General features: G+C 43.2%; 1 protein-coding gene across 1 annotated transcript in view; it reads right to left on the minus strand.

The window, feature by feature from the left end:
- Window positions 1-21,653, minus strand: part of LOC129854469 (TOX high mobility group box family member 3-like) — a 68,615-nt gene that overhangs the window by 2,591 nt on the left and 44,371 nt on the right. Inside the window, exons 3-6 of the mRNA XM_055921538.1 lie at window positions 14,579-14,821; window positions 6,446-6,706; window positions 2,509-2,739; window positions 1,775-1,855 (exon numbers count right to left, since the gene is read on the minus strand). Coding sequence (XP_055777513.1) covers window positions 1,775-1,855; window positions 2,509-2,739; window positions 6,446-6,706; window positions 14,579-14,821 — 816 coding nt within the window. The remainder of the gene's footprint in view (window positions 1-1,774; window positions 1,856-2,508; window positions 2,740-6,445; window positions 6,707-14,578; window positions 14,822-21,653) is intronic.

Raw genomic sequence — 21,653 nt, forward strand, 5'->3', positions numbered from 1 at the left:
ACTCAGTTTTCACAATCCCTGACATTTAATCCGTGTAAAAAATCCCTGTTTTAGGTCAGTTAGGATCACCACTTTATTTTAAGAATGTCAAATGTCAGAATAATAGTAGAGAGAATGATTTATTTCAGCTTTTATTTCTTTCATGACATTCCCAGTGGGTCAGAAGTTTACATACACTCAATTAGTATTTGGTAGCATTGCCTTTAAGTTGTTTAACTTGGGTCAAACGTTTCGGGTAGCCTTCCACAAGCTTCCCACAATGAATTTTGACCCATTCCTCCTGACAGAGCTGGTTTAACTGAGTCAAGTTTGTAGTCCTCCTTGCTCGCACATGCTTTTTCAGTTCTGCCCAAACATTTTCTATAGGATTGAGGTCAGGGCTTTTTTGCCACAGCTTTGGAAGTATGCTTGGGGTCATTGTCCATTTGGAAGACCCATTTGCGACCAAGCTTTAACCTCCTGACTGATGTCTTGAAATAATTTTCATTCCTCATGATGCCTTCTATTTTGTGAAGTGCACCAGTCCCTCCTGCAGCAAAGCACCCCCAAAACATGATGCTGCCACCCCGTGCTTCACGGTTGGGATGGTGTTCTTCACCTTGCAAGCATCCCCCTTTTTCCTCCAAACATAACAATGGTCATTGTGGCCAAACAGTTCTATTTTTTTATTTCATCAGACCAGAGGACATTTCTCCAAAAAGTACGATCTTTGTCCCCATGTGCAGTTGTAAACCGTAGTCTGTCTTTTTAATGCTGTTTTTTTTGAGCAAAGGCTTCTTTTTTGCTGAGAGGCCTTTCAGGTTTTGTCGATATAAGCCTCGCTTTACTGTGGATATAGATACTTTTGTACCTGTTTCCTACAGCATCTTCACAAGGTCCTTTGCTGTTGTTCTGGGATCGATTTGCACTTTTCGCACCAAAGTACGTTCATCTCTAGGAGACAGAACCCGTGTCCTTCCTGAGTGGTATGATGGCTGCCTGGTCCCATGGTGTTCATACTTGCGTACTATTGTTTGTACAGATGAATGTCGTACCTTCAGGCATTTGGAAATTGCTCCCAAGGATGAACCAGACTTGTGGAGGTCTACAAGTTGTTTTCTGAGGTCTTGGCTGATTTCTTTTGATCTTCCCATGATGTCAAGCAAAGAGGCGCTGAGTTTGAAGGTATGCCTTGAAATACATCCACAGGTACACATCCAATTGACTCAAATTATGTCAATTAGCCTATCAGAAGCTTCTAAAGCCATGACATAATTTTCTGGAATTTTCCAAGCTGTTTAAAGGCATAGTCAACTTAGTGTATGTAAACGTCTGACCCACTGGAATTGTGATACAGTGAATTATAAGTGAAATAATCTGTCTGTAAACAATTGTCGGAAAATTACTTGTGTCATGCACAAAGTAGATGTCCTAACCGACTTGCCAAAACTATAGTTTTTTAACAAGAAATTTGTGGAGTGGTTGAAAAATGAGTTTTAATGACTCCAACCTAAGTGTATGTAAACTTCCGACTTCAACTGTAAGTTTACTACTTGTCATAATGAAATTCAAATCAAATCAATGTTTATTTGTCACATGCACAGGATACTGCATGTTTAAACGGTACAGTGAAATGCAGCGCTCCTCAACAATGCAGTACAAACATCAATATCAATAATAATCAAGTCAAATCAAAAATATAACAGTCAGAAAATCAGAAATAAAAGTAGGGTTCTTGGGCTTCTTCCCAGCAGTTCACACTTCTGTTGGCTGAAAAGTGAAAGCAGTGTCTCACCTTTGAAACCAGGCTGGCGCGGTAGGCAGCGAGGGCTTTTAAATATTCCTTTTTAGCAGCCTCTGTTTTGCTTTTATAGCCCTGTTATGACAAGACCGACAGGAGTGAACGACAGGTGACAAACAAAGGATCACTCTGTAAAGAGATACAACATCTAAATGCAGGCATAGGCAGCACAATATAACTGACTAAAAAGCCTTCTACTTTTGATGTCTATATTCATCGATTTATTTCTGTAGCTCTCCACAAATTGAGAAATGATACAATCTGACTTCATGCATCCCCTTAGAGGAATTACTGCTAATTACCGATCATCATGCATTTGCTTCTCAATAAGATATAAAAGTCAAGGGCCCGTATTCACAAAGCATCTCAGAGTAGAAGTGCTCATTCAGGATCTGGTAAGTCTCCCCTGTCCTGTTCATATATAATCGTATTCAGTGTGATCTAAAAGGCTAAACTGATTCTATATCAACACTCCTAGTCTGAGATGCTATGGCTGCGTTTACACAGGCATCCCGATTCAGATTCGTTTTTTCTTCCACTAATTGGTCTTTTGACTAATCACATCAGATCTTTTCACATCAGATCTTTTTCAGATTGGTCAAAAGACCAATTAGTGAGAAAAAAAGATCAGAATTGGGCTGCCTGTGTAAACACAGCCTTTGTGAATGCAGACCCAGTGGTGTAAACGTCATAGTGTAGGACTGTTCTGACAGATAGTGATGGTTTACCTGCTTCTGTTCCTCTCCCAAGCCATCCCACATGGAGGCCACTATCTTGGAAACCTCTCCGAAGGTGGCGTTGGGGTTTTGACCCTTAATGGCAGCCTGTGTATCTCTGAAGAACAGGGCGTAGGCTGAAACTGGCTTCTGGGGCTCGTTGGGGTCCTTCTTCTTCTTCTTCTTGGGGGTCTTGGGCTTCTTCCCAGCATCTGGTGCTGGGCGCTTCTCTCCTGCCATTACCTGTTACAAGAAGAGTGATCTGGTTTAGACAGATGAATGTAATTCAATGGTGACTTGTTGTAGTGCCAAATGAATTTTATTTTGTTAAACTAGGCAAGTCAGATAAGAACAAATTCTTATTTACAATGACGGCCAACCCAGGCCAAACCTGGACGACGCTGGGCCAATTGTGTGCCGCCCTATGGGACTCCCAATCACGGGCCGGATGTGATGCAGCCTGGATTCAAACCAGGGACTGCAGTGACGCCGCTTGCACTGAGATGCTGTGCCACTCAGGAGCCCAAATGTGCATGTGACACTTTACTAACACAACCACCCTCAACAAATGTATTGTGGCAAACCTCTTCAAGGTTATGAGCATTTGTCACAAATTAAGTGGGAAACTGTCACCAAATTACCCCAGAATGAGAGTTCTTTCGAACAGGACAGTACCTGTGTGTTTGTCTCTCCGTCCTGGTCCACCCAGGTCGTAGGCAAGGTCAAGGATAGCAGGGTTCGGTACACGAATCGGGTTCTCAGTAGGTCCAGGTCCAAACGCCAACAGGTAAGTCCAAAACAGTCCAGCTCATACACAGTAAATCCAGCCAATATCTATTGTCTCTTTCTCTATGGTTCACAGATCCTTCCAGCCCTCACTTCCTCTTCCTGGTTTTCCTTGACCCTTTATCTGTGTGTCGGCTCCACCTTCTGTGGGTTCCCCTTGCTTCTGGGACTTGTAGTTTTGGCAGTCGGCCATTTTGTGATCTGTAGTTCTGATCGGGGTGGCCATTTTAGTGATCGGGCAGAGCCCATTTATTAGTTCTGCTCTCACATATCTGCCATTTATCACTCGACCCCCTTCTTTGCCACATATCTCCCCCCCTAGATCCGACCCCCTAGGTCGGGCTACCGCAGCAAAATATGCGTGCATGCGGGATAACCCATCCACATTTCCCATTTCCTTCCCTGCTTTGTGTTTCAAGTCAAAGTGAAACGGTTGGAGACTCAAAAACCACCGCATCACCCGAGCGTTCTTCTCTTTAGCCCTATGCATCCAGGTGAGTGGGGCATGGTTACTGATGAGGGTGAAGTGGCGCCCCAGCAGGTAGTATTTCAGGCTTTCTAGAGCCCACTTTACTGCCAGCGCCTCTTTCTCAACGACCGCGTAGTTGGTTTCCCGTGGTTCCAGCTTCCTGCTTAAAAACAGGATGGGGTGTTCCACCCCTTCTACCTCTTGGGATAGCACTGCTCCCAAGCCGACCTCTGAGGCATCCGTCTGAACCACAAACTCTTTCTCAAAGTCTGGTACCACCAGCACTGGATTACAGCAGAGAGCCTCCTGTAATGTCCTAAATGCTTTGGTGGCCCTTTCATCCCATTTGACCATGTTTGGCCCTCTGGCTCTAGTCATGTCGGTGAGTGGGGCGGCCACTGTGGCATAACTTGGGATGAACTTCCGGTAGTAACCAGTCAGCCCTAGGAACGCTCGAACTTGCTTCTTATTTACTGGTTTCGGCCATTCTCTAATTGCCTCCACCTTCTTCTGTTGGGGTTTGATTAACCCTCTTCCCACGGTGTATCCCAGATACTCTGTTTCCCCTAACCCCACATAACACTTGGCAGGGTTCGCCGTGAGCCCTGCCTTTCTAAGGGCGTCTAACACCGCCTGTACCCGGGGTAAGTGGGATTCCCAATCAGGGCTGTAGATTCCCACGTCATCTAAATAAGCTGCGGCGTATGCCTGGTGCGGTTTTAGGACCTTGTTCATGAGTCGTTGAAAGGTGGCTGGGGCCCCGTGTAAGCCGAATGGCATGACGGTGTATTGAAACAAACCGTCAGGGGTTGCAAAGGCTGTCTTTTCTTTGGCCCTGGGGGTCAGAGGAATTTGCCAGTACCCTTTTGTCAGGTCCAGGGTCGTAATGTACCGAGCTTTACCAACTTTCTCCAGTAGTTCGTCTACTCGGGGCATGGGGTAGGCATCAAACTTGGAGATTTCATTTACCTTCCGAAAGTCGTTACAGAACCGCAAAGACCCATCGGGCTTGGAGACCATCACAATTGGGCTAGACCACTCACTATGTGACTCCTCGATCACTCCAGCTGTTGGGACAGTCTTACCCTGTCCGCTGGTTCGCCCAGGCCTGGGGAATGGGAATCTTTCCTCTTGTGCCTGCTCAGCTGTTCCTGCCGTACAATACCGTTCAACTAGGCCCACGAGATGGTCGGCGGAAAGTACCTCGTTCTGGCCAACCCATCGTCGCACTTCTTGGGGTAGACCTCGCTGAAACTGGTTGAGTACGATGGTCTCGACAATCTCGGCGGAGGAACGGGTCTCCGGTCGTAACCATTTCCGTGCCAGGTGAATCAAGTCGAACATCTGTGTTCGGGGCGGTTGTCCAGATCGGTAGGACCACTGGTGAAAGCGGTGTGCCCTCACGGTATCGGTCACTCCCAGTCTTGCCAGAATCTCTCCCTTTAGTTTATCGTAATCCTGTGCATCTGTCAACTCCAGGTCGAAATACGCTTTTTGAGCGTCCCCTGCCAGGTATGGTGCCAGAAGCCCTGCCCATTCTTCTTTCGGCCACTTCTCCCTCTCTGCAGTCCTTTCAAAGGTGGTAAGATATGCTTCCACATCATCCTGTGCTGTCATTTTTTGAAGAAAATGATTGGCCCGCCTCTGGGTATTTGCAGCTGGTAATTGAGCCCCAATTTGGTCCGCTAGCCCCTTTAGGCCTTCTCTTAACTCCTGGGTGTTTCTCTCTTGCTCTTCTCTGAGCAGCTGGTTGGTGCGGTGCTGGACCTGTAACGTGTCCTGGTACATTCGCATTGCATCCTGATGAGCTATTTGTTGAGCTCTAGTTGCCTCTTGTTGGGTGGCCGCCGCTTGTAACAGGGCTTGTATGGCTCCCTCCATACTCATTTTCCTGAGAAACTGTCCTAACCAAACAAAGCCACAAAAAAAAAACCTGACTCCCCTTTGGAGTGCTAACTGATTTTTATTTATTTTTTCTTTATTTTTTTTATTTTTACCTAACCAGCGGAATGGTTAGTCCATATGCCCACATTCTCCACCACGTGTGGCAAACCTCTTCAAGGTTATGAGCATTTGTCACAAATTAAGTGGGAAACTGTCACCAAATTACCCCAGAATGAGAGTTCTTTCGAACAGGACAGTACCTGTGTGTTTGTCTCTCCGTCCTGGTCCACCCAGGTCGTAGGCAAGGTCAAGGATAGCAGGGTTCGGTACACGAATCGGGTTCTCAGTAGGTCCAGGTCCAAACGCCAACAGGTAAGTCCAAAACAGTCCAGCTCATACACAGTAAATCCAGCCAATATCTATTGTCTCTTTCTCTATGGTTCACAGATCCTTCCAGCCCTCACTTCCTCTTCCTGGTTTTCCTTGACCCTTTATCTGTGTGTCGGCTCCACCTTCTGTGGGTTCCCCTTGCTTCTGGGACTTGTAGTTTTGGCAGTCGGCCATTTTGTGATCTGTAGTTCTGATCGGGGTGGCCATTTTAGTGATCGGGCAGAGCCCATTTATTAGTTCTGCTCTCACATATCTGCCATTTATCACTCGACCCCCTTCTTTGCCACAGTATATGAATATCAAGCAGTCACTATGATATTCAATCAGGTCTATTTCACATAAAGTGAGCACAGTCTTAGTGCAGCCTTCTTTAAAATGTGTTTTTATATAAGGCAGTTTCATAGAGTTTTCCTCACTCACCCTATTGTCCTGGTCTTGGTCGTCCTCGTTGATAGAGCTGGAGGGTGAGGGCGTGGCCGACTTGCTGGTTGGTGGTGAGGGCGAAGTATGGGGGATTTTGGGTCCTGTCATGTTCAGGCCCAGCTGGGCACTGAGCTGAGACTGGTTGATGGTGGTCAGCTGGTTCCGGGACATCATACCATTGGGGTTGTTCATGCTGATGATGGATCTCATGACCATGGCGGGGTTAGGGGGGTACTGGCGGAGGTGGCCCTGCATGTTCTGAATCAGAGGAGAAAGAGAGGGAAAAGTCAGTAAATATGGCAGCATCTTGTAAGAGACTGTACTGTATCTGTAGCCTGGTCCCAGATCTGTTTGTGCTATATAGCCATTTGTTTGGCATCACAACCAAGTAGGACTTGGCTATACAGCACAAACAGATATTGGACCAGAGCATAGCAGTAAAATAATCTGGTCATCACATTCTTCCAGACTGTCACATGGGCACAATGCATCACATAACATAACACATGGTCCTGGGTCTTTAACTTCTCCCATTATCAACTATGATGAATTATCTTGAAACCTGAGTCGCCAGTTTGATCTGCCATTAATAGATGGCTTCACAGCTCAATTGATACGGTTCACAACACTCTATTGTCTGTGGCACAGCTTTGACTGCTCAGACCCTGGTGTATAATGGACTGAGTTAGTACCCTTGAGATGGTTAGGCTACATAACCTCAAATGCCAGGACAAAAACATTTGTATGCACAATGACTACCTCGAAGACATTTTGGATTTAATGCCCATGCAACAAATAAAAATGCTATACATTTCTGTGAAGTCTGACATTTTGAAGGTTATACATTTCCCCTGGCTGGCAGATGGGGGCACAAAATGATACCTCCTCCAGTATGTTTAGAGATTAAATGCTATCTGCTGGCAGGTTTCATAGATCATACTTTAACTGCTAAAGAGTGAAAAAATATCTCTATATAATCAACTCTATAAATCAACTGGCTGAAGGGATACGATTGGCATGTCATGGGCATTTTTCTTCCTCTTTATACCGTTGTGGGTATATCATACCATCTTCATATTTTCTAATATATTTTCCAGATAAAACATTATGGTTTTCAAAAGCTCTTTGAGTAAAGAGAGAGGAAGAGGTAGATGTTTGCATTGATTGCACTGAGGATGGAATTACATGGCCTGCCATTCTCTCAGAGGGGAGAATGATCAGTGGTGCAGCAGAGTTGACAGGGAATAGTGAAAAATAACCGAACACAACAAAAATGTGATTTGTTTGGGAGGTGTGTGTGTGTTCGTGTGTTCTCCCTGAGTAACATCCATCTGGTATTCAGCAGCAGCACAAACTCCATCTCTCCCAACATCAACACATCATATATCCACACACCTTGCCTTATTGAGAGAATCTTACGAACCCTGTCTTCAAAACAATATTCAAACACCTTCTCAGAACAGAAACATTGAATTTACAATCCATTTGTCTCCCATCTTTCTCATATGCCATGTCTACTACCTATCACAAAACAGTCTACAAGGCAGAAATGTATTCAATATTTACATAGAAATACTCCGCCAGAGACGGAATAGAATACAATTTAATGATGCAAACATGCAAACATGCAAACCATTCAATTCTCTCTTTGAATAAATAGTGAAATAAAACATGCCAACCATTCAATTCTCTCTTTGAATAAATAGTGAAATAAAACATGCCAACCATTCAATTCTCTCTTTGAATAAATGGTGAAATAAACTTGAGCAATGGGATAGCGATGTAATGTTGATTTACATATCTTCAGTTTGAAACTGTTCCACTTGATGTGTAAGTCTCATTGTCACCTCCAGTAGTGAGCTACAGTAAGTGAGTGCTCTCAGAGTGACTCTCTGCTCATTGAGAGCATCACAGATGAAACACACTGAGCTCTTTAGCCATGACCATCTGTGTAACAACATTTCAACACTTCAACACAATATCACAATGATGCAATATCACTTAGAGCAATGACACATCCTGCCATTTGTGTCAAATGTTGAGTTTTCTTCATAACAGCTATGGCCCTGCCCTACTCAAAGATCGTTTGCCTTTCAAAATGTATCTTGTGTTTGCTGGCTTTAGTGATAGCTGGCCTTTTTGTGAATGGGTTTGTGGTGAAATAGCTTACACTAGTGTTACAATAATATCACATAACCCAGCCTGCTATACAGACTATAGTGGTATTGTCACGTTCCTGACCTGTTTTCTGTTGTTTTGTATGTGTTTAGTTGGTCAGGGCGTGAGTTGGGGTGGGCATTCTATGTGTTGTGTTTCTATGTTGGGTTTAATGTGTTGCCTGATATGGTTCTCAATTAGAGGCAGGTGTTTGACGTTTCCTCTGATTGAGAACCATATTAAGGTAGGCTGGTTTCACTGTTTGTTTGTGGGTGGTTGTCTTCCGTGTCTGTATGTATGTTCGTACCACACGGGACTGTAGCGTTTTGTTTGTAGTCTGTACCTGTTTGTGCGTTCTTCGTGTTATATGTAAGTTCTCTAGTTCAGGTCTGTCTACGTTCGTTTTGTTATTTTGTAATCATTCGAAGTGTTTTTTCGTGTGCGTCGTCGTCGTCGTTTAATAAATCATTATGTTTTCAAAACCCGCTGCATTTTGGTCTGATCCCTACTCCTCCTCTTCAGACGAAGAGGAGGAGAGAAACCGTTACAGGTATAATATTATAAACTGGACTGGTGGCTACAAATACATCTACGGCTCTTTACAGCCCACAACTATTTACCTAAAAGAGTGAGTGATTCATGTAATCTATATGAAAAATATATATATTTGCTATGTAACTACAGTGTTAAAAAAGTACCATGTATGTAAAATGTGTGTAACATATATGCTGTATGTAACAAAAAAGCTGTACAAACAAAGTTACTGTTGTCCTCCGAAGAGGAGTGCATGATTATAGAGTAGACGAACATACCCTAGCTTAGGCCTAATGTTAACACATCTATGTTAACAATGCTATCAAACACCCCTGGATAATACTAGTCCCTGAGAAAGGATATACATCATTTCCAGCTACAGTGGCTGTGATTGTAATGTGTGAATCTGCAACAAGTCTGTTAATTTATGTCCTTCTGTCCTCTCATTTGCATTTTAATTGGAATATTGTCTGCATCCCAAATGGCACCCTATTCTTTATATAGTGTATACTTTTATCCACTGCCCAAAGTGGACTATGTAGGGAATAGGGTGCCTTTGGAACGCAGATATTGTCTGCAGTCACAGCAGACATCTAAGAAGATAGCTTGATAGTCATCATAAATCTGTAAATAAGTCCTTATCTCGAATGCACAGTGGCCAGATGTGACAAGCCAACCCCTTCTCTTCTCTCCCCTATCAGGCTCCATCCAACTAGCGTGTGTGTGTGTGTACATGGACATGTGTATCAAACACAAGTAAACCCAGAGTCTATGCAATCTACTCTCCAATCAATAAGGCTTGTGATGGAAATATTGAGATGGAGTCTCTCAACATCTATGCCTTTAAAAAAAACTCAAGCTCGAGGAGCCAGCAGCAAAATGATACACAGTAAGTCATGTGTACCTGTCAAGCTGTCACAAGTATATTGGCTTGTTTGATAGAAGGTTGTTGGCTTTGACTACACATCCTATCCTCTCCCCTGCACCAAAGCATCCCAACAACTATGTATAAGATGCAATAAAAAACCTAACAATAACCGAGACCCTTCCACAACACACTGGCTAATAAACACAGCAGCTGGACTGAAAATGCAATATTACTCATTCAGAAGTACCATAGATAAAAATCTCAATAGCAGCGATGTCAATGAAAAGAGCCTTGGGTCTGTTCTTGAAGATATTGGAATCAGAATTTGGGGAGGTGGGAAATGTATTACCAGTGGCACTGTGTGAGCCGTAACAGTCTGAAAAGAATGTTAACAAGTTCAATTTCCATTCAATCAACGACAGAGGCTCTTGGAAATGTTCCATTGCAGAAGAGGGGTAAAATCATCTATATGGTAATTATAAGGATGAATCCCCCAGTAACTTTCGCCAGCATGAAAGGTCAGTCCTATTAAAGATAGTTTATCAGTCCTCTGCACATAGTCCTTTACTGCATATGCTTTTAAACGGGTACATCTTATTTTCTTACTCCCTTTTTGGCTCCCTGGCCGCAGAACCTTGGTGCTTAAGCCAAATGAGAAAAATGGAATTTAGAATGCTGGTAAAGGCTATAATAGCATGAAGATAAATTGTTTTTCGACTCCTCTCTCCTGTCTCTGGCTTTAACAAACCTCACAGTATACTGCTGTGCATATACACAGTCACAGTCCGTCCACTGACTATCCCCTCTCCATCCAACCCACCAGCCCAATAACAAATTCTTCCCTTCCACAACCCCATTTTACTTGACCTTGAAGGGCTACACATCCCCTTCCCCTTCTCCCACAATTAATGCCCCCCCTCCCAAAACCCTTCCTTCCCCCATTTTTCCCGGTGCACTGTGGGTATTTAAAAGTTGTTCAACATGATATAATTGCATTTCAAGCGCTGGCTGCCTGAGAACTAAATTACAGAATCAATCATACAGAAGGTCAGGTTGAGACTTCATTACAAGTATTGCATGCCTGCATGAATATCTTTCATTTCTGACTGACCCAATATGTCACAACATCTGTCTGGCTAAAAGTAAAAAGAGAAAAGAAACAGGACGAAGAAAAAAATGACAAAAAAATCCACTCTCTTAAATTGATGTACAACTGATGTCAGTGCTACTCAGCTTGGAAGGAAGATAAGAGAGTGTAAAAAAAAACATTTTTTCTGCAACACTGGTCATATTTTCCATTTTATTCAAGACACAGTGGTTTGTGACGGGTCAGAATCTAGGGGATTACATTCATAGACTATCTGTACAATATCAGGGTGTAACTAACTGTATTGTACATACAGTCAGCTACAAATCTCCAGGTCAGACCCAATTGCATAGCATTGCTGGGTGTTGGCTATAGAGCAAAACAACTGTGGATGAATGTACTAGTCTAGCTGGCTAAATGTTTGTGTGTAATAAGTCATTAGGGTGAACGTAGCGCAAATGATGCAGATTAGATTCCTACTGACTAGACTTTGGCCAATAGTCAGTATGTATTCATGTAAATACAATAAACATGCATCTCTGCATCAATTTTGGGCAACAAACCTAGAAAGATACATTTTACTCCATATTCATTTCTACTCAAGCGGGATATTTGGGCTATTTCTAACCCAATTATGAAGATATGACACATAGAAGGGACCTTTTTATAGACAGCCATGCTTTTACTTTCTTACAAGGGAGAAAACACAGGAAAAGTCTAATTCTGTGCAAAGATACAGTAGAGAAGACAGGGAGATTTTCTGAAATAGCACCCAGAGGCCTGTGCAGTGCATCAGAGAGAGAGAGAGAGAGAGAGAGAGAGAGAGAGAGAGAGAGAGAGAGAGAGAGAGAGAGAGAGAGAGAGAGAGAGAGAGAGAGAGAGAGAGAGAGAGAGAGAGAACGAGAGAGAAAAAGAAAGCAAGAATGAAGGGAGCTCTAAATAAATAGATACTGGCAGTTCCACCTCCAATAGTATTTGGCACTATTGACACAGACCAAATCACAAATCAGCAGGACACATGCTGCGAGACACAAATGACAGTCAGAAGCTTGTTAGGAGAGCAGATTAAATAAATAATGACTTGCTTTCTGCCAGCCGTTTCTGACTGTCTGCAGCCCACAGAAATGTATTTCTCTTTGTAGAACTATAGCATCTGTGGCCAATTTGCTAGACATACATGGAGCATTAGGGGAAAGGAATTAGTGGAACACTTGGCAGAGCAACTACATGGAGGGGGATTTGAAAATGGTACAGGTACATTGTACACCCATTGGTTTGTTTTTTTCTGTCATGGTGGTGTAGCGAGAGGCTATCACAGTTACGAATTACCCACTGCCACAGAGCTAAGAGAACAGAGAAAACTATTTGGGGAATATGAAAACTGTGGCTGGTTGGGAAACGTACTTACTATGGTTTATTTGCATGGTTTATTTATATGTCCTTGCAGACGTTTCAAATAAGAGATACACAACAGTGTAGTGTACATAATGTTGTCCCCCAATGTCATTCCACTGACAAAATGAACCTAAAACGTAATAACACTTTCATAAACACTATATAGTTAATTAAAATAGTTACTTCCCTCAACCCTTTTCAAATCTCAAACCAAAGACAATGGCATAGATCAATGTAATTTCCCTGCATTGTCTCTGTGTTCAGGACTTTTGGGGATCAAGCCCATATCCAAAACATAATGGAGTTCACGGTCGGTAAGCCTTTCTGCCTTTCTGTCTGTGGTCCAATGTTTGCTGAGTGATAAAGGAGCAGAGCAGTGTGCAACAGTCTCCCAGTGACAATGCCACGAGGCAAAGGAGCAGAAACCTCACATTCTTTCCCTGTAGTTTTAATAGAGTCTCCTTACAATCAGAGACATGAGCCATGCAAATGGTGCTAAAGAGGAATAATGTTGGAGAATCAAATCTAATCCTCCACCAAGTCGTGAGAACAGTCAGGACCGTAATTGTGTCAAGGTTCCGTTTCTTCTCCAGATGTAAAAAAGCTTAACTGACCATGAAATGAAAATTCTTTAGGCAAAAGCCTTCCGGGGCTCGGTTATGCAGCACAGATATTTTAAAAGCTGCAATTATTTTACATGCCAGCAGCTTGGAAGGGAGGAAAAAAGGCAATAAAATGTTATAGTGCCTGCCCATATCGGAATGTAAATACATATTCTGTAATATCATATGCGATTCACCATATGTGTCTGGTTTAAAAGTGGGTGGTCTGAAATACATTTTTACATGGATAATATGGCTAAAACTATCATGATATTTTTGTTCAATGTTATGATTTTTTTGCAGTTCAGCCCCAAAAAACGCAGCATCAATATCATCATCTCTCTGTTTATAATGCTTTTTGCTTCCATATTTTCCTCCTATAATAATCCCATATTACTGTAATAGTGTCAGCGAGTGACATTTCCACGTTTCCTCCTCAATGCATTTCATCCTCAATGGCATTTAAGAATGCTTTTTCTATCAAAATGTTTTGAATTTATAACATAGAACTCTATCAACATAAAGAAAGTGATTACCGGGTTCCGGAACCATTCCACAGTCTCATCCACATCAATGGACAGGAAGGCTAAACTGGATATCCATTCATTGACTCCCTTTCTAAGTACTCTCACCGAAAGGTTAATTCTAGTAGCATCGTGTTATTTAACCAAATACAGAACCTGGGATTCTGAACTCAAACAAAGCTCTGTCTGTCAGTTGACTGAGTGCATTCAGGCTCTGAGCATAACAACATGTAGATAAAGGCATGGAAACACATCATGTGACAGTGAAGGGGACAGAACAGAACAGAATGATTCATCAGCATCTACAGAACAGGGTTTCTGGAACCAACACACATAATACTGTATACGGACCCATGAAACAGTGGCACTTTTTGGGGACTCACTTTCACCACTCCCTATGGGGGGAAAATACATTGTGCCATCATGCCCATGATCCATTCATATCTTTTCCTATTACAAAGAGGGTTCTTTTGGTAGGCTTTGTTTTTCCTTTATAAACCCAAACAGAATTCAGTATTTACATACTGCGACCATTGTCTAGCTAGCATTGTGATACTATTCCATCCTCCAGCTTTATAAACGGGCCAGATGCTGTGCCAGATGCAGTAACAACTGGAGGTGTGCACTGAGTGCAGTGAAGGTTACTCTATGGCCTAATAAAGGGTAAGGGTATTCTCCTGGTACTCAGATCATACTGTAATGGTCACATGGGCTCTCCTGACCTTTTTTATTTATATGTTTATATGACAGCACCTTGATCCTGTACCCAAGTGTTGGTGCTTGGCACTCTATTTTCTCTGTGCATTAACAAATCCATCAGATTGACACCTTATACCCGCCCTACCCCTATAATTATTGAAGAGGTGCATGACCTAATAGCACGCTGTACTTGATTCCTATGCATGTAACCGTAGTATCTATTAAACCCCGCAACCCTAAGTGTTGGTCCAGTCTAGTACTCACCAATGGCAGGCCGTTGATGCTGGAGAGCCCCTCCTGGTCCATGAGGTTGCGTGAGATGGTGATGGAGGGCAGCTCAAGGCTCTGAGGGGGGAACTGGGGGGTGAAGGGTCCCCTGTGCTGGAGAGGGTGCCCCGGGAAGGGGGAGTCCACATCCGATAGGCCCAGGCCAGACTCTGTCTCTGGAGGAGGGGTGATGGGAGGGATCTCAAACTCCTCGTCTCCCAGGCTGGGGGTGTGGAATGTCTAGAGAGAGCATAGAGAGCACATAGGGAGAGGGAAGAACATGGTCATATCATTGGATTCATGTTTACGAATAAATACAGATCATGTGTACTGTATAGGAAACTAGTAGTGAAAGTTGGCTGAGCAAGAAAAAGGAAGGAAAAGCACACTGTCACATCAATGGATTAATTTATAATCAGTGTATGTGTACTGTCGCTACAAGCCTAGATACTTTATAATGACATTTAGCTTAAACTATCTGCAGATGTAGGATCTTAATTTGAGCCAGTTTGTTACAGCAGGAAAATAATCCTGCAGCAACAGGACATGTGAATTATTATGTGGATTATAATTCATGGAAATAATAGAAAAATATGCACATCCAATTTATCAGGTGCAGGCCAGAAGAACGTATCAAAGAAAGAATACATGTCCACAACTCTGGAATGATCCCAATGATCATGTTACAGAGAACTTTCCTGCAATGCAGGAAATGTTAAACGTGTAGTGTATTTGAGGTGTAAAAATGATTCTGAAGTTTGCAATTTCCACTTCAAAATTTCAGAGTAGATTTTTCCTTATGAAAAATGTGTCAAACCCTACAAAAATGTCCATTAATTATAATCAAAGGAAAAAAGGAATATCCGCAACTCTCCTATGCTCCCATGGAGATTTGATCAGACGCACAAAACAGACAACGTTTCAATCCGAGTTGGAATCATTCTTATCTCTCATACCTGCATGAAGCCTTCCTTTCAGGGATTTATTGTTTAAAGGAGGAGAAGTTAGGTGGAGTGGTACTAACACTTGTCTATAACCATACAGAGATGTAACATTTCTTAAAACCCATTAAAGTCCACTCTGAGCAAAGTAAGGAGGGAAGAGGGGGAAAAAAGCTACTACAAAAAAGTTAAGAAATCATGAGAGAGGAGAGGATACATGATAAAAGCCCTTTAATCTCAGGGATGGAAGATGTTGGGTCTGAAGTGCAAAGAAAATACACGTCACAGAAACATGGGTTTAAAGAAAATGTTCTGAGAAATATTATGCTTGGCCAGAAGGGTTTCTCATTGTTCCCCTTGGTCGAACCTTTAAATCTGCTCATCAAACAGTCTAATCCCTCTGCCTGCAGAATTCAAGCTTTTTGGTCACACTTAATTAGCTTATTTGGATTCTTGGAGATGGTACCAACTGCTCTGCTCACCTACTGCTGGTCTTGTCTTCATTGGCACATTCCTTAAGCCACTCTGTAAAAGGCCAACGTATTCACATAGCGACCCACAATGACCACATCTGAGTTACATGCATATAGGACGCGCCACAATTGGATACAGCCACTACTAGCATGGCAGTGAAGATACTCTTTCCTCAATATCAAAGGTCTTAAATCAAGTTGAAAAACATATTTCTGTTAGCTTTAGGTCAGTGTGTTGATATCAGTGTTAATACACTTTTTACCAGGACAAGCTTAGAGGGGAGGCAGAACAGAAGTCCATCAGCCTCTCTCTCTCTTTCTCTCCCTTTCTCTAGAACAGGCAATGAAAAAACCCAAGGCAGTGGCAGCAGAGGGAATATGCCAGCCTAGTCCTTGATTAGAGAGTAGTAATATTTCTGTTGCTTGCTTTAGCACACAGACACTTGAAACTAATTCAATGCCTACTCAGGGCAGCTGTCTTGACAAGCACTGATGAATTCCAGAGGCAGAGACAGCTAATAGAGTTGTATTTTCCTGTTCCCCTAGTTTCAGACCACTTTTAAACTTTCTGATGCTTGTTTCACAGCAGTTCAATCAGTTCTCCTTTCTGAAGGAGCCACTGCATGTTCATCACAGCTCTGGACTCTGGCTTAAGGCTTCCTCATGCTTCGGTTTGGAGGGCGCCTAGCAGGACTCGGCTAGTGTGCTCGCAAACTAGTGTGCTCGCATACCTTCGACCTTCGCTTGAAAAGACCTTCACTTGAAAAATTTGAAAAAAATACCAATATTACTAGTTAGTCCATCTTGAGATGCCGTAGCCAGTATAGAATTCCTCAAAATGAAAGACTAATCTAAGATAACAACAATAACAAAAAAACGGTCATTCATTTTGATGTTTTTGCCAAGGAGATCTTAGTCGCGCAATTTTACGTCTAACTAGTATGTTGGGTTTAGTATTTCTCAAGTGAAAAAATGTGCATGAAAATTAGTCGTCTATTGTTGAATGACAACAAACACTTCATTGAACAATCCCTACTGTTTACCAATTACAGATGAAGGGGAACAGATTCGGCTCGCCTTGAGAAAAAATATCGTGTGCATAAACAGCCGAAAAAACTCTTGCCGAAGGCCAAAACAAACAAAAATGTCACAGAATGTCATCATAATATATGCATGAACTGTTTCAGTTGGGAAGCATACGGACACGTTTATACTCTCTTAGAAAAAAGGGTTCCAAGGGGTTCTTTGACTGTCCCCATAGGATAACCATTTTTGGTTCCATGTAGAACCCTCTGTGGAAAAGGTCCTACATAGAACCCAAAAGAGTTACCTGGATTCAAAAGGGGTTCTCCTATGGGGACAGCCAAAGAACCCTTTTGGAACCCTTTTTTCAAAAGGGGTTCTTCAAAGAGTTCTCCTATAGGAACAGCCAAAGAACCATTTAAGGTTTGAGATATATATTTTTTCTAAGAGTATAGAGGAGAGCAGGATAAATTACAGAAAGCTTTAAACAAACCATTTACTGTGCTCTACTCTACTACTGCCATCTTATTTCATGTTAACGTCACTGAAAAAGCACTGGAACCTGTTTTGTCTCCATACCTAACAATGAAAACACAAAGTGTTTAAAACATAAAAAGTGTAAAAAGGGAACTGTCATGACTCAACGGTGTAGAGCTACAGCCAGGGCCACATGGCAGTGATCAGGAGAGAACATCATCATCACAGGCTTCATTACCAATCTGAACCTGTCATTAGAGAAGAATGATGTGCAGTAAAAAGGGCCTCTGTTTGTTTGGCTGGTTTCACAAGACTCAGAAGGATACTTTAGGGAAGGAAAAAAGGACATCAACATTACGTTAATTTGTATTACTCTCTGACCTTTTCATATGGGTACAACTTGACAAGATCTGTGTGGAAGAAGCTACACCAGGACAGTGAACAGAGCTGGATAGGGATGTTGGACTGTCGGCTGAGGCATTGTGGCCTGAATTATAGAGGCAAGCAGGATGAGGATTGAGACAGCCTTCCCTTAGATGAAGGTGAGCAAAGGTGAGTTCCATTTTTATAGTAAAACAGAGCAAATGTGACTGTGACCTTTAAGATAAACAGAGTATAGAGAATAGAGAATGTTTTTTTCCTAGTTTCTGCTAAATAGTGTAACGGAGGGAGGGAGAAAGGGAGGGAGAGAGGAAGTGAGATCGCTATCAAAGACTGTGGTTGTGTTCCTCGTCTCCCGTCCTTAATGATGATCCAAATTAACATCTGCACGGGTTGGGAGCTGAAAATTGAGACATGAAGTTAGCTAAGGCCCGTCTGGGGTACGGAGGGAGTGTGTCAGCTGTCAGTGCAGGGCAGGCCTCTATTCTTATAGCCTTTAGCCGTACCCTTATCCTACTTCTCCTCTGTTCCTCTGGTGATGTAGAGGTTAATCCAGGACCTGCAGTGCCGAGCTCCCCTCTTACTCCCCAGGTGCTCTCATTTGTTGACTTCTGTAACCGTAAAAGCTCTGGTTTCATGCATGTTAACATTAGAAGCCTACTCCCTAAGTTTGCTTTATTCACTGCTTTAGCACACTCTGACAACCCAGATGTCTTAGCAGTGTCTGAGTCCTGGCTTAGGAAAACCACCAAAAACCATGAAATTTACATCCCTAACTATAACATTTTCCGACAAGAACTGCCAAAGGGGGCGGTGTTGCAATCTACTGCAGAGATAGCCTGCAGAGTTCTGTCTTACTATCCAGGTCTGTACCCAAACAATTCGAGCTTCTACTTTTAAAAAGCCATCCTTCCAGAAACAAGTCTCTCACTGTTGCCGCTTGCTATAGACCACCCTCTTCCCCCAGCTGTGCCCTGGACACCATATGTGAATTGATTTCCCCCCATCTATCCCCAGAGCTCGTGCTGCTAGGTGACCTAAACTGTGACATGCTTAACACCCCGGCCATCCTACAATCTAAGCTTGATGCCCTCAATCTCACATAAATTATCAATGAACCCACCAGGTACAACCCCAAATCCGTAAACATGGGCACCCTCATTGATATCATCCTAACCAACTTGCCCTCCAAATACACCTCTGTTGTTTTCAACCAAGATCTCAGTGATCACTGCCTCATTGCCTGCATCCATAATGGGTCTGCGGTCAAACGACCACCCCTCATCACTGTCAAACGCTCCCTAAAACACTTCAGCGAGCAGGCCTTTCTAATCGACCTGGCCCTGGAAGGATATTGACCTCATCCCGTCAGTAGAGGATGCCTGGTTATTCTTTAAAAGTGCCTTCCTCACCATCTTAAATAAGCATGCCCCATTCAAAAAATGTAGAACCAGGAACAGATATAGCCCTTGGTTCTCTCCAGACCTGACTGCCTTTGACCAGCACAAAAACATCCTGTGGCATTCTGCATTAGCATCGAACAGCCCCCGTGATATGCAACTTTTCAGGGAAGTTAGGAACAAATATACACAGGCAGTTAGGAAAGCTAAGGCTAGCTTTTTCAAGCAGAAATTTGCATCCTGCAGCACAAACTCAAAAAAGTTCTGGGACAATGTAAAGTCCATGGAGAATAAGAGCACCTCCTCCCAGTTGCCCACTGCACTGAGGCTAGGAAACACTGTTACCACCGATAAATCCACTATAATTGAGAATTTCAATAAGCATTTTTCTATGGCTGGCCATGCTTTCCACCTGGCTACCCCTACCCCGGTCAACAGCCCTGCGCTCCCCACAGCAACTCGCCCAAACCTCCCCCACTTCTCCTTCACCAAAATCCAGATAGCTGATGTTCTGAAAGAGCGGCAAAATCTGGACCCCTACAAATCAGCCGGGCTAGACAATCTGGACCCTCTTTTCTAAAATGTTCTGCCGAAATTGTTGCAACTCCTATTACTAGCCTGTTCAACCTCTCTTTCGTATCGTCTGAGATTCCCATAGATTGGAAAGCTGCTGCGGTCATCCCCCTCTTCAAAGGGGGAGACACTCTAGACCCAAACTGTTACAGACCTATATCTATTCTACCCTGCCTTTCTAAGGTCTTCAAAAGCCAAGTTACCTAACAGATTACCAACCATTTTGAATCCCACCGTACCTTCTCTGCTATGCAATCTGGTTTCAGAGCTGGTCATGGGTGCACCTCAGTCACGCTCAAGGTCCGAAACAATATCATAACCGCCATCAATAAGAGACAATACTGTGCAGCCGTATTCATCAACCTGGCTAAGGCTTTCGACTCTGTCAATCACAACATTCTTATTGGCAGACTCAACAGCCTTAGTTTCTCAAATGATTGCCTCACCTGGTTCACCAACTACTTCTCTGATAGAGTTCAGTATGTCAAATCGGAGGGCCTGTTGTCCGGACCTCTGGCAGTCTCTGTGGAGGTGCCACAGGGTTCAATTCTTGGGCCAACTCTCTTCTCTGTATACATCAATGATGTCGCTCTTGCTGCTGGTGATTCTTTGATCCACCTCTACGCAGACAACACCATTTTGTATACGTCTGGCCCTTCTTTGGACACTGTGTTAACTAACCTCCCGATGAGCTTCAATGCCATACAACTCTCCTTCCGTGGCCTCCAACTTCTCATAAATGCAAGTAAAACTAAATGCATGCATTTCAACCAATCTCTGCCCGCACCTGCCCGCCCGTCCAGCATCACTACTTTGGACGGTTCTGACTTAGAATATGTGGACAACTACAATACCTAGGTGTCTGGTTAGACTGTAAACTCTCCTTCCAGACTAACATTAAACATCTCCAATCCAAAATTAAATCTAGAATCGGCTTCCTATTCTGCAACAAAGCATCCTTCACTCATGCTGCCAAACATACCCTCGTAAAACTGACTATACTACCGATCCATGACTTCGGCGATGTCATTTACAAAATAGCCTCCAACACTCCACTCAACAAATTGGATGCAGTCTATCACAGTGCCATCCGTTTTGTCACCAAAGCCCCATATACCACCCACCACTGCGATCTGTACGCTCTCGTTGGCTGGCCCTCGCTTCATACTCGTCGCCAAACCCACTGGCTCCAGGTCATCTACAAGTCTCTGCTAGGTAAAGCCACGCCTTATCTCAGCTCACTGGTCACCACAGCAGCACCCACCCATAGCACGCGCTCCAGCAGGTATATCTCACTGGTCACCCCCAAAGCCAATTCTTCCTTCGGCCGCCTCTCCTTCCAGTTCTCTGTTGCCAATGACTGGAACGAACTGCAAAAATCACTAAAGCTGGAGACTCTTACCTCCCTCACTAGCTTTAAGCACCAGCTGTCAGAGCAGCTCACAGATCACTGCACCAGTATATAGCTCATCTGTAAATAGGCCATCCAATCTACCTCATCCCCATACTGTATTTATTTACTTATCTTGTTCCTTTGCACCCCAGTATCTCTACTTGCACATTCATCTTCTGCACATTCTACCATTCCAGTGTTAATTGCTATATTGTAATTACTTCGCCACCACGGCCTATTTATTGCCTTACCTCTCTTATCCTACCTCATTTGCACATGCTGTATATAGATTTTTGCACTGTATTATTGATTGTATGTTTGTTTATTCCATGTGTAACTCTGTGTTGTTGTATGTGTCGAACCGCTTTGCTTTATCTTGGCCAGGTCGCAGTTGCAGATGAGAACTTGTTC

Source organism: Salvelinus fontinalis, chromosome 4 (genome assembly GCF_029448725.1).
Source record: "Salvelinus fontinalis isolate EN_2023a chromosome 4, ASM2944872v1, whole genome shotgun sequence".
NCBI lineage: Eukaryota > Metazoa > Chordata > Actinopteri > Salmoniformes > Salmonidae > Salvelinus > Salvelinus fontinalis.